The 14,333-nt window shown below is 44.4% G+C and overlaps 1 protein-coding gene across 4 annotated transcripts in view; it reads right to left on the minus strand.

The window, feature by feature from the left end:
• RPH3AL (rabphilin 3A like (without C2 domains)) overlaps positions 1-14,333 on the minus strand; it is a 176,898-nt gene that overhangs the window by 58,723 nt on the left and 103,842 nt on the right. For all 4 annotated transcript variants that reach the window (XM_078154770.1, XM_021006976.2, XM_021006975.2 and 1 more), the window contains one exon: positions 3,531-3,705. In XM_078154770.1, the coding sequence (XP_078010896.1) occupies positions 3,531-3,705 (175 nt within the window). The remainder of the gene's footprint in view (positions 1-3,530; positions 3,706-14,333) is intronic.

Genomic DNA, 14,333 nt, shown 5'->3' on the forward strand with positions numbered 1-14,333 from the left:
AAATGTCATTTGGACACTCAGTGTGCATCCGGGCTTTGAGCTTGAATCTGGAGGTTAAATTAACCGATGGATTAAGGCAATACACGCCACGTTCCTCGGTCTTTTCCAGGTCAGTCACACTGAGTAGAAGGCTATCAGAGAGAAGCTGAAACTGAATATGTTAAGAGACAGATGAGCATCCTGAAGTCAAACGTATTGTGGGAAACACATTTGAGTCGTTAACACCTACACAATACCGGTCTCACCGTATACTTTTGACCTGGTAAAATGAAAGACAATGGATCGAGAATGTATCCAAACCAAAATCAATACAATGTCAATGAAAAACAGGGTTCATTACCCCATGGCAGTTATAGAAAGTTGAATATTTTCTCACTGCAAAGGTGAAAGGGGATTGACAGAGGCTCTTAAAGAACATGATAAACAAGGTAAGAACATGCAGAAATGCTTTTGGAACAAAAAGACCTTCTGAAGAAACAACAGAGGCTAACTATAGATATATATCACTGCATTTGTTGAATGTAACCAAAAAGTGTTTTCTCCAGATGGAGCCTATGACATTGCTGAGGTCCAAGAGTGGAATCAAAAGCCCCTCTATGGGTGACAGCCATGTAAAACTCAATCAATGATATTGCCACAAAGAAGCATTAAACAAATGGCTGAATCGTGCATATTTATCTATAAAAACCAGGGGGTTAATCATGGCAATTCAGGACCAGGTCACTGCCACCAGAAATTACAAAAAAAGACTAATATTAATAAGAGTGGATTTATTGACCAAGGCAGATTATGCAGCGAAGTGTAATATGTCACACAGGATGCAAAAATGTACCATCTACCAGATACCTAGAGGGACATAATGAGGTGGCTGGAATTTTACAGGGTGTCCTAAAAGTTTTAGTCTAGTTTTAAGCTTTAATAACTTCAGAAGTGTATCACGTGTATTATGGGTGTTACGTTGTTTGCCTACTCAATGGGTGGGGGAGGGTCTGGATGGAGGGAAAGAATTTGTAACTGAAAATAAAAATCTTAAATTAAAAAAATTAACATCAGAAGTGTAAATTCTACAAACCTACAAAAAATTTGAAAGGCTAATTATTTAAAATTCCAAATGTTGATATGTTTCTTATTAAAATTCAGCATAACTACTATCTTGTGCTATATATTGCTCCGGCTGATTTTCAGGCTTTCTAAAAACTTCCATCAAGCTGCTCCTCGGTAACCAAAAGGACTGAATTTGGAATCCTGACCTTGGGCTCACCCAGAGAAAGGGATCTGGATGTGAACTCCACAAGAATCCACCTAATGGAGGCAGATCAGATGGCCAAGGAGACCAAGCAAGAAGACCTTCTCTACTCATCCGTGACTCTAAGAATGTCATTCTCAAACTGTTGCACACACAGTGCATAATGACAAGGTGCCCCATCTTGTTGAGATGAAAATTTATTTTTCAAAATTCAGAAGCCTAGATAACTATAAAATAAATTTAAAGAATTAAATTTTCAAATGATACTTTTGTAAGTTTGTAGTAGTTATAGTTCTGAAGGTATTAAAGCCTAAAGAAGCACTAAGTCTTTTGGGACACCTTCACCTCACTACTTTATACACTAATAAATAGCATATTCTCCATAAAACCTCAGACCATCCTGGAGGATTCAGCAAGTACCTTTAGAGAGAGAATCGTAGTCCACAATTCCTCATATATAGTACTGATTTATAAAAATTTAAGAATAGAATTGTTAATAGATATCACTGTACCAAACACTCATAATCTCCAAACTACATAAAATAAAAAGCTCTCAAAACACAGAGATCTAGCAGGAGGAATTGCAACCCTGTGGGAACAGGACAAGGTTCAGTTCATCTCTGTTATTCTGTATGTTACTTGACTCAGCCCAAAGATGTTTTTAGTGAGTCTACAGAGGATAAGCTGACATCCCAGTACTTTTATTCAATAATAATAATAATAATAATAATATAATAAATAATAATAATAATAAGCAGTTATATTTTATCTACCCGTGCAACAGGCTTTCAAATATTAAACGTACATAGCAATAACATGGTCTTTCCTCAGAATTGTTTCTATGTGAATTCCATTAAAACATGGTGATAAAAATGAGGTTAATATAAATAATACAAATTTAAGTCTAGTCTTTTAAAGTTTACAAATTGCTTTCCAGACATCTCACTGGGGTCGCACAAAAACCCTGCGAGGCAATGCATATATTATTCTATCCACTTCACAGATGAGGAAACTGAGGCTTAGAAGAATTGACTTGCCAAAGGTCACATGGCGAGTGAGTACCAAAGTCCACACTTGAACCCAGCACTTTGAAGTCTAGGAGCAAATAGTGTTACTATGCGGGGCTCAGTTTCCTCATGTGTAAAATTAAAGGGCTGCACTAGAGGTCTCTTTCAGCTCTCGATCTGTGAGCTTCTGATCCAGTAGATGAATGGTGTGTGCTGCCTAGGAGGCCTCAGGGAGAGGTACCTGGGGTAGGATGTCCCAGTAAGCAGCACTAACAAGCTGACATGGAGGGGGACATTGAGTACAAGCATCAAAAAATCAGTGTACTTGTCAGCAGTGGGGGACTCTTCAATTAGGTACAACTCCCAGACACAGTCATCGAGCAGAAGGAAAATAAAGCTACAGGTCTCTTTGATGAGACACATTTTTTATATTTCATGAAAAACATGAAAAAAAACCCCTATCCCCAAATGAGGGAGGCTATATTTCTGCAGAAATCCGTGTGGCTGTCTGAGGTCTCGCCACCTCCACTCCCCAGATCAATGCTTATTAGAGTGATGGGAGCCAAGCTGCCTTCTCTGGCTCCCAGCCGGGCTCCTCTGCCTGTCACAGACAATCCTTCTAGCCTGGCTTCTGCTGGCAATTAGAGCCAGCCTCCCCACACCAGATGACCGGGCGGCAAAGGGAGGGATTTGGGAGCTGGGGGTGGAGGGAAAGAAGAAGCCAAGGGGAAATCTCAGAGAGCCCAACTTAGTCCATTTAGGTCTGAGACATCATCTAACCCTCATTTTTGAGAAATTTTTTTAAAACTATCATTGATCTTTTATTTTTACATCATCTTTTTCCTATTTTTTCCCCAATTTTTTCCACTCCCTCCCTTGAACTCTCCCTTGTAACAATAACTAAATGAAGCAAAACATCTAATACAATGATTGTTTGAAAATGCATATGGTATGCTCCCCTGCTGGTGCCTCGCCTCTCTGCTCAGGGAGGGGCCAACCCAGTCATAGGATCCTGGGGTCGTAGGCCTGGAAAGGTCCTTTGGAAATTTAGGATCATCGATTTGGAGCTGGAGGGGACTTTAAGGCCCTAAGTCCAACCACATCATTTTACAGAGAAGGAAACTGAGACCCCAGGGGGTTAAGGGATTGCTCAAGGTCACAAAGCGAGGAATTAAAAGAGGAGGAATTAGAACTCGGATTCTGGCTCTTTCTGCCTTCCCATACTGCACTTTGAGACAGAGGCATGTCAACTAGGGGGTGGGGGGAGAGGAACCTACCTTTCCCTCGGGCCCATGTGTAGGATCTACCGATGCCGATGCTCCTTGGGTCACTCATGGGAGGTTCTATAGGGGGGAGTCTGAAGTGGGGTTCACTGGCTTGGCCCGGTATCTTCAGTGGCAGGATGTACTTGGGCAGTGCTTTGTAGAACCATGCCCCGGACCTCTTCCAGACCTAGGGATAAGACACATGTTTGCAGTGAGCGATACCTGGGTGTCCCCTCTCTTCCCTAAGCCCCTCTGTTTTCATTTTAGCCTGGACCTCTGGCATATGGGTAGCACAGGGAATAGAGCACTGGACTTGGAATCAGGAAGACCTGAGTTTGAATCTTCTCCCTGACACGTCCTAGCTATACGACCCTGGCTGAGTCACTTTACCTCTGTCTGCCTCAGTTTGCTCATCTGTAAAAGGGGATGAAAATAGCACCTACCTCTTAGCAATGTTGTAAAGATCAAGTGGCATACGTCAAGTGCTCTGTAAACCTTAAAAGGCTACGCAAATGCTAGCAAATATTGTTATTTTATGGTGTGGAAACTCCCTCTACCAATGCGAGTTAGCAACTTGTATGCAATTTACAGCACTAGAAAATTGCCTGGAACAGGAGAGGTTCAGTGGGGGACTGGTCCAGAGTCTCACACACAACCAGGATGAATCAGAGGCAGACCCAGAGGGCAGGCCTTCCTAACTCCAAGGTTGGCCATGATGCCAGGCCGATCTCTAAACCTGCCATGTTGCAGGGAACCTGCCAAGCACTTGTGATTTAATAGGTGTGGATATTGTCTCCACTAACACTGATTGCCACCCCTCTGCATCTCCGTGGATGTGCCAAGGGAGTTGAGGAGCCTAAGCTGCCAGATGCAGGAGAAGATGACTCTCTCTGCCCACAGCTGGTCCTCGGACAGCAGGCACAAGTCTGTTGCCTTGGGCAGGGTCTGCCAGAGCCAGCTGCCCCCCTGGCACAGCCTGGGTCACCTCACAGGCGTGATGGAGCCTCAGAGGGCGTCTCCTCATGCGTCTGACATGTTCTCTCTCTCCTTTTTCCCTCCTTCTTCTTGTCCTTTATTCAATTCATCGTGCAATTATTAAGCACCTACCTACTTAGATGCCAAGAGTTGGGCTTGGCAGGCAGCAATAAAACAGAGCCTGCCCTCAAGGGTCAGAATGGGCTTCTTGAGAACAGGGAGAATCTAACATTTCTATCTGTGCTCCTCAGAACTCAGCACAGGGCTTTGCACACAGTAAGTGCTTAACAAATGCTTCATTCACTTATTCAAAGATCTTACATTTTTTAACTCTGAGTTTCAGAGCCTGTGTTGATCCACTAGTAGTTATCATCATCGTCATCATCATCATCATCACCACCACCACCACCACCATAATAATAATAATAATAATAATAATAATAATAATAATAATAATAATAATAGCACTTATACAGTGGTCTGCTAGGCGGGTCAGTAGATAGAGCACTGGGCCTGGAGTTGGGAAGACCCGAGTTCAAATCCAGCCTCAGACACTTACTAGCGGGGTGACCCTAGGCAAGTCACTTCACCCTGTTTGCCTCAGTTTCCTCATTTGTCAAATGAGCTGGAGAAGGAAATGGCAAACCACTCTAGTATCTCTGCCAAGAAAACCCCAAATGGGGTCATGGAGAGTCAGATGTGACTGAAAAATGACTGAACAACATTTATATAGCACTTTAAGGTTTGCAAAGTGCTTTACAAATATTATCTCATTTGATCCTTACAATATCCCTGGGGGGTGGGTACTGATATTATTCACATTTTACATATCAGGAAACTGAGAGAAATGGAGGTTAAGTGACTTGACTAGGTTCACATAGCTAGTAAGTGTCTGGGGAAGGATTTGAACTCAGATTCTTCCTGGCTTCAGGCCCAGCACTCCATCCGTTATTCCGCATAGCTGCCTATACAATGAAATCACAGGTTCAGTTCCCCTCTCTGCACATCCAAATACAAACAGAAAAATGTCAGCTATTATTGTGATTTATACATACTTCTACAATCATGTCCCTTTTTTACTTCACTGGCCAAACCATCTTCATCATCTTCATCATCTTCTTCTTCCTCCTCTCCCCCCATAATGGGATACAGGCAAAGTATGACCTTGCCCCACACAGCTGACGTGCCCGTCAGATGCCCAAGGGAGGAGCCAGGTGACTGGGAAAGTTTCAATATCTTTTAAGGAAAAGAACCAGCCACCCCAGAGTAGGGTGGAGACAGGGAGGGGCCTGGATGATGCTTCTTCTATCTCAGGAGGACCCAAATTCAAATAAAACCAATTAGAAAATCACAAACTCCATCATCCAGAAACAAAAGTAGCAGGCCCCACCTCCCACCTGCTCTGCTGCTGTCTGGAGCCTTGGGGCAGATTCCTTGGTCTCTTCTTCTGAAGCAGGGCCTTTGGCCATTGGGTAACTGGCTTCCCAGTGGACCCCAGTGGGCACTCCAGATAGCAGCCTCGGCTTGTCCAGGCTGCCTTCTGGCCAGATGATTTTCCTGTGCCCTCTTTCTCCTTCCTTATTCAACGCTTCATCCCACTGCCGGGAGCATTGCTGCAAAGCCCTGGTGCATTAGTAGGCATTGAAAGCCCACGGCCCTGATCTCATTTGCTCCCTTGCGTTCTAATTGCTGGTTACGGCTGCAATTTTGGCCACCTAATGTTTTGGGTCCTTTCAAGGGTGCTTTCTAAATCGATTTTTCTCAGCCAGTTCTTCAAGATGAGTTTCCAAATAACACGATTCAGCTGCACTGTGATAGCATTCACTAGGCTATCATGCCCTCTCTAGACACACCAATCACAGGCAGGCCTTAGATGAGTGGTAGAGTTAGAGTGGGGCAGATCGGTGGTGCAGTGGATAGAGCACCGGGCCTGGAATCAGGAAGGCCCAAGTTCAAATGTGGCCTAGGGCACTTACTAGCTTTGTGACGCTGGGCAAGTCACTTAACTATGTTTGTCTCAGTTTCCTCATCTGTCAAATGAGTTGGAGAAGGAAATGGCAAACCACTCCAGTATCTTTGCCAAGAAAACTGGAAATGGAGTCACAAAGAGCTGGACACAACTGAATAAAGACTGAACAAGAAGGGTTTTTAATGCTGGAAAACTCTGCTTTCCATGATGGGGTGGAGGTATTGCTTTAGGGTTCAGTAAGGTTGAGTGGGTTCTAGTGAACAGATCAAAAGTACCAGTGAGTGGACAAGAAGAGGAGGAGGAGAAGGAGAAGGAGAAAAAGAAGTTTAGACTTGTGGTTTCATTCATACAGAGAAGTCCAGGATGATGAAAGTCCTCTCCCAGTACAGGCTGGCATCTTCTCTGCAGTTTACAATCTTACCAGGTATTGTCGAACTCAGATAGAAACAGGGCCACTAAACCACACATAAGGTTCCCTGCAGGCATCAACTGACTTAGAAAGCCACATATTAATGTGATGTGTGTTATATTAGATTTTTATTTATTTTGCTAACTAGTTCCCAGTTACATTTTCATCTGGCTCAGGCTGTTCTCAGGAGTGTTGGGGAACACAGGTTTGACACCTCCGGTCTAGAACACTGAGAGGTTAAGTAATTTGCCCAAGGACGTGTCAAGGGAGCACTTGAATCCAGTTCTTCCTGCTTCTGAGGCCAGCTTAGGCCATGCTTCTTCTAGAAGAAGTGGCACTCTATAAAAAGAAATTGACGTTAGTAGACATGAATGAGTTTATAAATAATGAAAAGGGTAACATTGCCTAATGGTTAGAGAGCTGGCCTTAGAGCCAGGAAGATCCACCCAAGACCCATGCTGGTTTGACCTCTCACTTCATCTCTCAGGGATTCAGGCAACTGTCTGAGAGAAAGTGCTGATCTGCACTGATAAAGGGACTTTCCTTTTCTAGAAAGGAAGTTGGGGCCTCGAGGCCACATGTGGTCCTCTAGGTCCTCAAGGGGGGCTCTTTGACTGAATCCAAACTTCGCAGAACAAATCCCCTTAATAAAAGGTTTTATTCTGTAAAACTTGGACTTAGTCAAAAGGCTGCACCCCAGGCCCTAGCTTCCCCACCCCTGCTCTAAACTAATGAAATCAGTGGGTTCCCCTCTGATTCCACTCACCCTCCGGGCAACATTCCAAACCAAAATGCCACCACTTAACAATGTGTTTTTTAGAATATAAGCTCCCTGAGGGCAAGGATTAGCTTCACTTTTGCTTAGCACAGAATTTGACACTTGGAAAAGGTTTAATACACTCTTTTTTCATTCACTTGATACTAACCAAAAGAGTGAATAGTGTTCAGGACAGAGTCCTAGCCTTGACTTGGTGGCAGGAAGAGCTGCCTCCCTCAGACTCACTAGCTGTGTCTCTAACCTTTCCGTGCCTGTAGGCAATGCTCTGGAGTTACCAATGAGTTGCCCAGTTGGCAAGAGTTTCCAAATCACGTGCTCCCTAGTAATAACAGTGATAACAAAGATGATAGTAAATATTTTTATAGCATTTTAAGGTTTGCAAAGTGCTTCACGAATATTATCTCATTTGATCCTCCCAACAACCTCCAGAGACAGGTATTATTGTTTCTATTTTACAGGTGAGGAAACTAAGTCAAACAGAGGTTAAATGACTTGCCCAGGGTCACACAGCTAGTAAGTGCCTAAGGACAGATTTGAAATCAGGTCTTCCTGACTCTATCCAGTTCCAGAGCTCTATCCATTGCATCACCTAGCTGCCTCTATACCAATTAAAACACAGATCTGGACCAAAAGAAAAAAAAAGCCTAACTCCAAACCCAAACTCTCTTAATAACAATAATAGTTCCCATTTAGTTGCACTTGATAGGACTGGTCCTATCAACAAACGAACAAGTGAATGAATGAATGAAATTGGCTCGATCAATTCTTAACCAACTGCTAAGTCCATAGTCAGTCTGTTAACCACAGTGCTGTGCTAGAATGAAAAGGGGAATATGTAGGGAAAAGGGGAGAAGAGAACACAGAGGAAGAGAAGGTGTTTATTGATTTATTCCTTGCTCTTGAGGAGTTTCTAGTTTCTAGCAGCCAATTCCCAATCTAGGAATGGTGGGAGGGGCAGGCATGAGCTCCTCTCCTCTACAATTCTCTCACAGTCAGGAGGAGGAAAGAAAGAAGACCCACTTCCTAGCACCCTCCCTCTGACCTCCCTTTCCTCCTACCATTCCATTGAAGCCCAGCTAAACCTCCAGATCCCTAGGAGGTTATTTCTAGGCCCACCCCATACCAGAGTTAGCTGTCCCTGCTCTGGACTCCTAGGGCTTGCCACATCAATTCTACAGTGTTGATGTATGTGTCTATGCCTCATCACCCCAGCCAGTAATAAAACCAATTCCTTCCATCTGTGCCAAGTTGTAGAGCTTATGAGGCACCTCGCTGGGGTGAGTCAACAAACGATGGGTGCTCAGTCAATATCTGTTGACTGGCTGACAGTCCCAAGCCCCAGCTGGGCATTTGCCAGAATGAGTTTTGACCCCAGCAATCTCTGTCTAAGGGATGAAGGGTGGTGGTTGATGGATGGAGGCACTGGAGAAGATGGAGGTTGGCTTCATTTTATTCCTCCTTTCCCAAACAGGAAATGTCCCTTTCCTTCCCAAAATAGGAAATGTTGCCTTATTTGCATTATTTTAATTAAATGAACTGATAAACTGAATTATTATAGGGGAGGAAATAAAAGAGAGGAAAGGGAGGAGGCATCCACGACAATTCTGAGGGAAATGGAGTCAACTGTAGGAACAAACCATAAAGGCACACTGCAGAGACCATCAATCACTCATGTGCTAAGCACTAAGGGCACCAAAAAAAGAGGGCAAGAACAATTCCTGCCCTCAAGGAGCTTACATTCTAGTGGGAAAGAAAAACATATAAGATACCTACAGAGGAGAAGGAAGAGGTAACCTGAGAGGGGAAGAAATGAGCAGCAGGGAAGACCAGAAAAGATCTCCTGTAGAAGGTGGGATTTCAACTGGGTCTTGAGAAAATCAGGGAAACTCTAAGTCAGAGGAGAGGCACTCCAGGAATGGAGAGGAAGCACGTACAAAGGCTCAGTGATGGTGACGACAGGTAGCAGAGGAACTGACACAGGCCAGTGGTGCTGAACTGTAGAGTTCATGGAGGAGAGAAAAGTAGAAGGAGGATGGAAAGGTGGGTCATGAAGAGCTTTACATGTTAAAAAGACAACTTTCTATTTGTTCTTGAAGGCAACAGAAAGCCATTAGAGCTCAGTGAGGAGGGGTGTGGGGCAATATAGTCAGACCTAATCTTCCCACAGATCTCCTTGGCAACTTAGTGGAGGGTGGATTGGATGCAGAGACTTGAGGATGGGAAGCCAGTTAGAAGGCTATTGTGGTAGTCCAGGCAAGAGGTGATAAGGGGATGAGCTTGAAGAAAGCCAGAGATTTTGAGAGGTGGAGGTAGGAAGGACTAATAGTCTAGACATGGGAGGTAGTAGAGCCAGGGTATGGAGATGGGGCATCATGTATGAGGAACAGATAGTAGGATGGTACAACTGGGTCATAGAATGTATGGAGGCTAGCAACATATAAGACAGGAAACAGGAAGAGGCCAGAGAAATTGATATTTGTTCTTAGAAGTTAATAGAGAGACACTGGGGTTTATTGAGTGGGGGAGGAAGGATGTGTGATGGGGTCAGTCTTACACCGTGGTCTCTGCCTCTCAGGGTCTCTCCTGGCCCAGCTGAGTCTGCCTTTTAAAGTTTATTTAAGGATACATGTTGTGGAGCCTGCCTTAGGGGTAAGAATGACTGGGTATGGCTCTGAGCAGAGTACGTAGGTGCCACAATGATTACAGTGCTGGGCCTGGAGTCAGGAAAACCTGAATTCAAATCTGGTCTCAGACATTTACTAGGGTTACCCTGAGAAAGTCACTTAACCCTGTTCACCTCAGTTTCCTCATCTGTCAAATGAGCTAGGGAAGGAAATGGCAAACCATTCTAGTATCTTTGCCAAGAAAACCCCAAATGGGGTCATGGAGAGTCAGGACTGAAATGATTGAACAACACCACAGCTCTTTGCAGAGCCACCCTTCCTTAGGATAGCCACCATTGTCATATAGACTCAAGAGAGAACCCTGGATTTGGAGACAGAAGAGTTGGCCTAGCTCTGCTCCTCACTGTCTGGTGTGACCTTGGCTAAACCTCTCTGGGCCACAATTTTCTCATCTATAAAGTCAGTGGCTAGAACGAAATGATCCTTAAGGTACCTTTAGGTTCTAATTCCACATCCTGGTGATCCCCAGAGCAAAGTCCTCTATCAGACCAACATGATGCAGTCAGGTCAGTACCCTATTTGGAGTTAGAAGACCTGAGTTCAAGTCTCAGCCCTACCAGGCAGACCCTTATTACCTATGTGACTCTGGGCCAACTTGATTCACTTTTCTGGGCCCAACTTTCTTCTTCTGTAAGATGGGGAGGTTGGGCTCGAAAGGTTACTTTCAGCTCCAAATGGATGGTCTTAAGTTCCTAACAAGTCCTGTTAAGTCATTCATATGTCTTCTTCTCCCCAATACTAGGGCACTCACCACCTCTTAACTGGACAGCTGGGATAACCTCTTCAGTGGCTCCTTAGCCTTTAGGTCACCTGGCAGTCTCCACCATGCTGCTAATATGGCACTCCCAAAGCACAGTTCTGACCCCCTCCTTCCTCTGCTCAAGAAGCTCCAGGGCTCCCTCTCACCATTGGGGTGCGGCCTGCTTTCTCACACCCCTTCCACATTTCCCCTCTTCACACATTCTACTGTCCATTGGTTTTCTTGCTATCCCTCACACACTAAGTTCCATTTATAAGGTTCAGAGGACTGAATGCACTGTTTCTCCACCTCTGCTGCTCAGAAGCTCCAGCTCCTTCAAAACTCGGTTCAAGGGCCACCTCCTCCATGAGGCCCTTCCTGATTTTCCCAGTTGACAGCGCCTCCTCACACATCCCAAATTACCCTTGTAGATATTTTCTATGCATGTGTGTTGTTCCCTCCAAAAAAAAGTTAGCTCCTTGAGGAGAAGGACTGTCTCACTTTTGTCTATGTATCTCCAGAGTGGGGGCTTAATAAATGGCTGTTGGTTGATTATCTTAGACAAGAACAGCACCGTAACTCATTGTTCTGGTCCCCTGAGAAAGTGCCATAATTTGTGCCCACTGTAAGTAACTGATGTACGTGTGGCCTGGATTGACCTTGGAGACTCCTGGAGGGAAGATTCTGGGATACAGTATTGCCCTGTGTGTGATGAGACAGATAGACAGACAGACAGATAAATGATAGACAGCTAGATGACGGATAGGTAGATAGATAGATAGATAGATAGATAGATAGATAGATAGACAGACAGACAGATACTGGCTCCCATGAGTAGAACACTGTGGGAACATTACTGGGAAAGGGAACAGGGCAGAATAAGAATGCGGAGGAGCTCACCTGAGATGTGGCCATTGTGGGGAAGGGACTGAGGGAAAAATATTTGGGCATTTCTAACTGTAATTATCTGTTCCTATTAAGTAGGTGCTAAGCTCAGTTGATTCTGTGTACTGAAGAACAGACGCTATCAGTGTTTTTCTAAATTTCTGCAGCCCTGGACAAAGCCCTGGTTATCCCACCTTAGTTATGGCTCTGAACAAGAGACAGTCTGGGACTACCTATCTTGAAGCTCATCTCCCTGGAGCCCAAGGTGTGCTTAGTCACTCTGATGAGCCCTTATAACAGGAGGGTAGACCTTAATGACAGCCTTCAGGAGACAATGCCCTTCTTGGCCATCTAACCTGCTGGCGTGATTCCAATGGGATCCAACTGACCCTTCAAGGTCACCATAGCATCTCCCTTGGGTCATCCAGGGTGGGTAGCTGTCTCTCCTACCTGTGCCAAACTGTGAGGGATGGGGTCTTTTGGGGAGTGTAGGAGCCAGCGAGCCTTCTCCACTTCCCAGTGAAGCAAGGACAAACTGTATTTCAGAATCCACCTGTGCACCCATATAAGATTCAAGGCCACTATTGTGGAAAGTGCTTTCTACTTTCATGGTAGATCAAGGCTGGGGGGAAGCATTGGGGCATGTTCTAGCTAGACTAGTCTCTGAAGCCCCTGGTGTTGAATGCAGCCTGCGTGGGTCTCTCCCATGTCAGCCCCATGATAACATATGTTTTTATCCTCTGTCTCTCCAACCTGAAATCTCTGGTTGGTTTCCGCTAGGCACAATGTAACACAAACAGGTGTGTCTACCCTGAGACGCTTAGCCCACTGCCCAAAATAAACACTTGGCTGCGACAGTAGCAAATTTTGGCAGGAAAAGCCCTTGGTGGGAATTAATCCCCATTCTGCTCCTCCCAACAGTGTCATCCCGCCTGGCAACCAGGGTTTCGAAAACATTCACATTTCTGGAGGGGGAAAAAAAACGCCAACCCCTTACACATTCCTGCAAAAACCATAATCTCCTTCTCATGTGTGCTGTATTGTGATAAGGCAGGCAAAGCAGCCAGCCTTGACAATGGCATTTAATGAGAAAAAGACAGACCAGAGCTGGACAGAGCTTTGGGGAAGGGGCAAGAGGTCTAAAATTTCTCCTCATATCCTTTTAGCTTCCTGCTTCCCAGAGGCAGGCGAGTTTTCATTACGGCTTCAGCTCACGGACCAGCTTGGCTCTGACTGATCCAGATGGATATTGGCCAAGTTGTTCCCTGGGAGTTTTAATTACTGTGATAACCATCGCTAATCATTGGCATTTCCTTAAATGCGGTGGCTCGGAGAAGGTTGTAATTGTAGCAATCTTGTTGAAGGGAAAGGGGAAGGACCTCTGGCTGGATAATCAGCTGGGAGTGACAGAGGAGTAAAGCTAGGCTTGGGAAAGAAGGAGCCAGCTTTTTAGTGCCTTCTATGTTAATAGCTATTTGTCCTTCATGCCTGGAGGTGACATTCTTGTGACCTGAGTATATGCTATGACTTGTGTTTCCTAACACACCAAGGGGCAATCTCAAATTCTCCCAGTGGGTCCTTAGACAAAGCTAGCCCAAGCTCTGTGTTCTGTGTTCTGTGTTCTGTGGGTCTGCATCCAATCAAACTCATAACTTATGAGCCCCTACTAATGTGTTTACTTTTTCTAGTCAGTCAGAGGTGATGATTACTTCAAAGAGAACGGATTTAGTGAGGAGGAAAAAAAAAGATGGTAAGAAAAGTAGCAAAATTTTCCTCCAATAAACCTAGAGCAAATACATACACTATCCTACAAAAACATACACCATCTATGTCAGGAAGACAAGAGTTTAAATTCTGCCTCAGATACTTACTAGCTGTATAACTCTGGACAAATCACTTAATCGCTGTCTGCCTCAGTTTCTCCAACTGTAAAATGGGGGTAGTAATAGCACCTACCTCCCAGGGTTGTTATGAGGATCAAGTGAAGTAATATTTGTGCTTGGCAAATTGCCCGGCACATAGTAGGTACTTAATAAATGCTTGTTCCCCCTCCCCTTTAAAATGTTTGTTTGATTAGATAAGAATCTGGGTTCAAATCCTGCCTTAGTCACTTATACTTACAAGATCATAGGATTTAAACTAAGGAGGGAACTTAGAAGTCATCTAAGACAGTATGGTCAAATGACCAGAGAGGTAGAGCTGTAGTCAGGAAGAGGTGGATTCAAATCTTACCTTTAACACGTACTAGTCATGTGACTATTGATAAGTCATTTTAATCTGAACTTTAGTTTTATCATCTGTACAATGGGGATATTAATGCCCATAAGACCCTATCTCACAGGGCTTATGTGAAACTCAAATGAAATCACGCAAATA

The sequence above is a fragment of the Phascolarctos cinereus genome, unplaced genomic scaffold (assembly GCF_003287225.1).
Source record: "Phascolarctos cinereus isolate Bilbo 61053 unplaced genomic scaffold, phaCin_HiC Scaffold_5;HRSCAF=322, whole genome shotgun sequence".
NCBI classification, from domain to species: Eukaryota; Metazoa; Chordata; class Mammalia; order Diprotodontia; family Phascolarctidae; genus Phascolarctos; species Phascolarctos cinereus.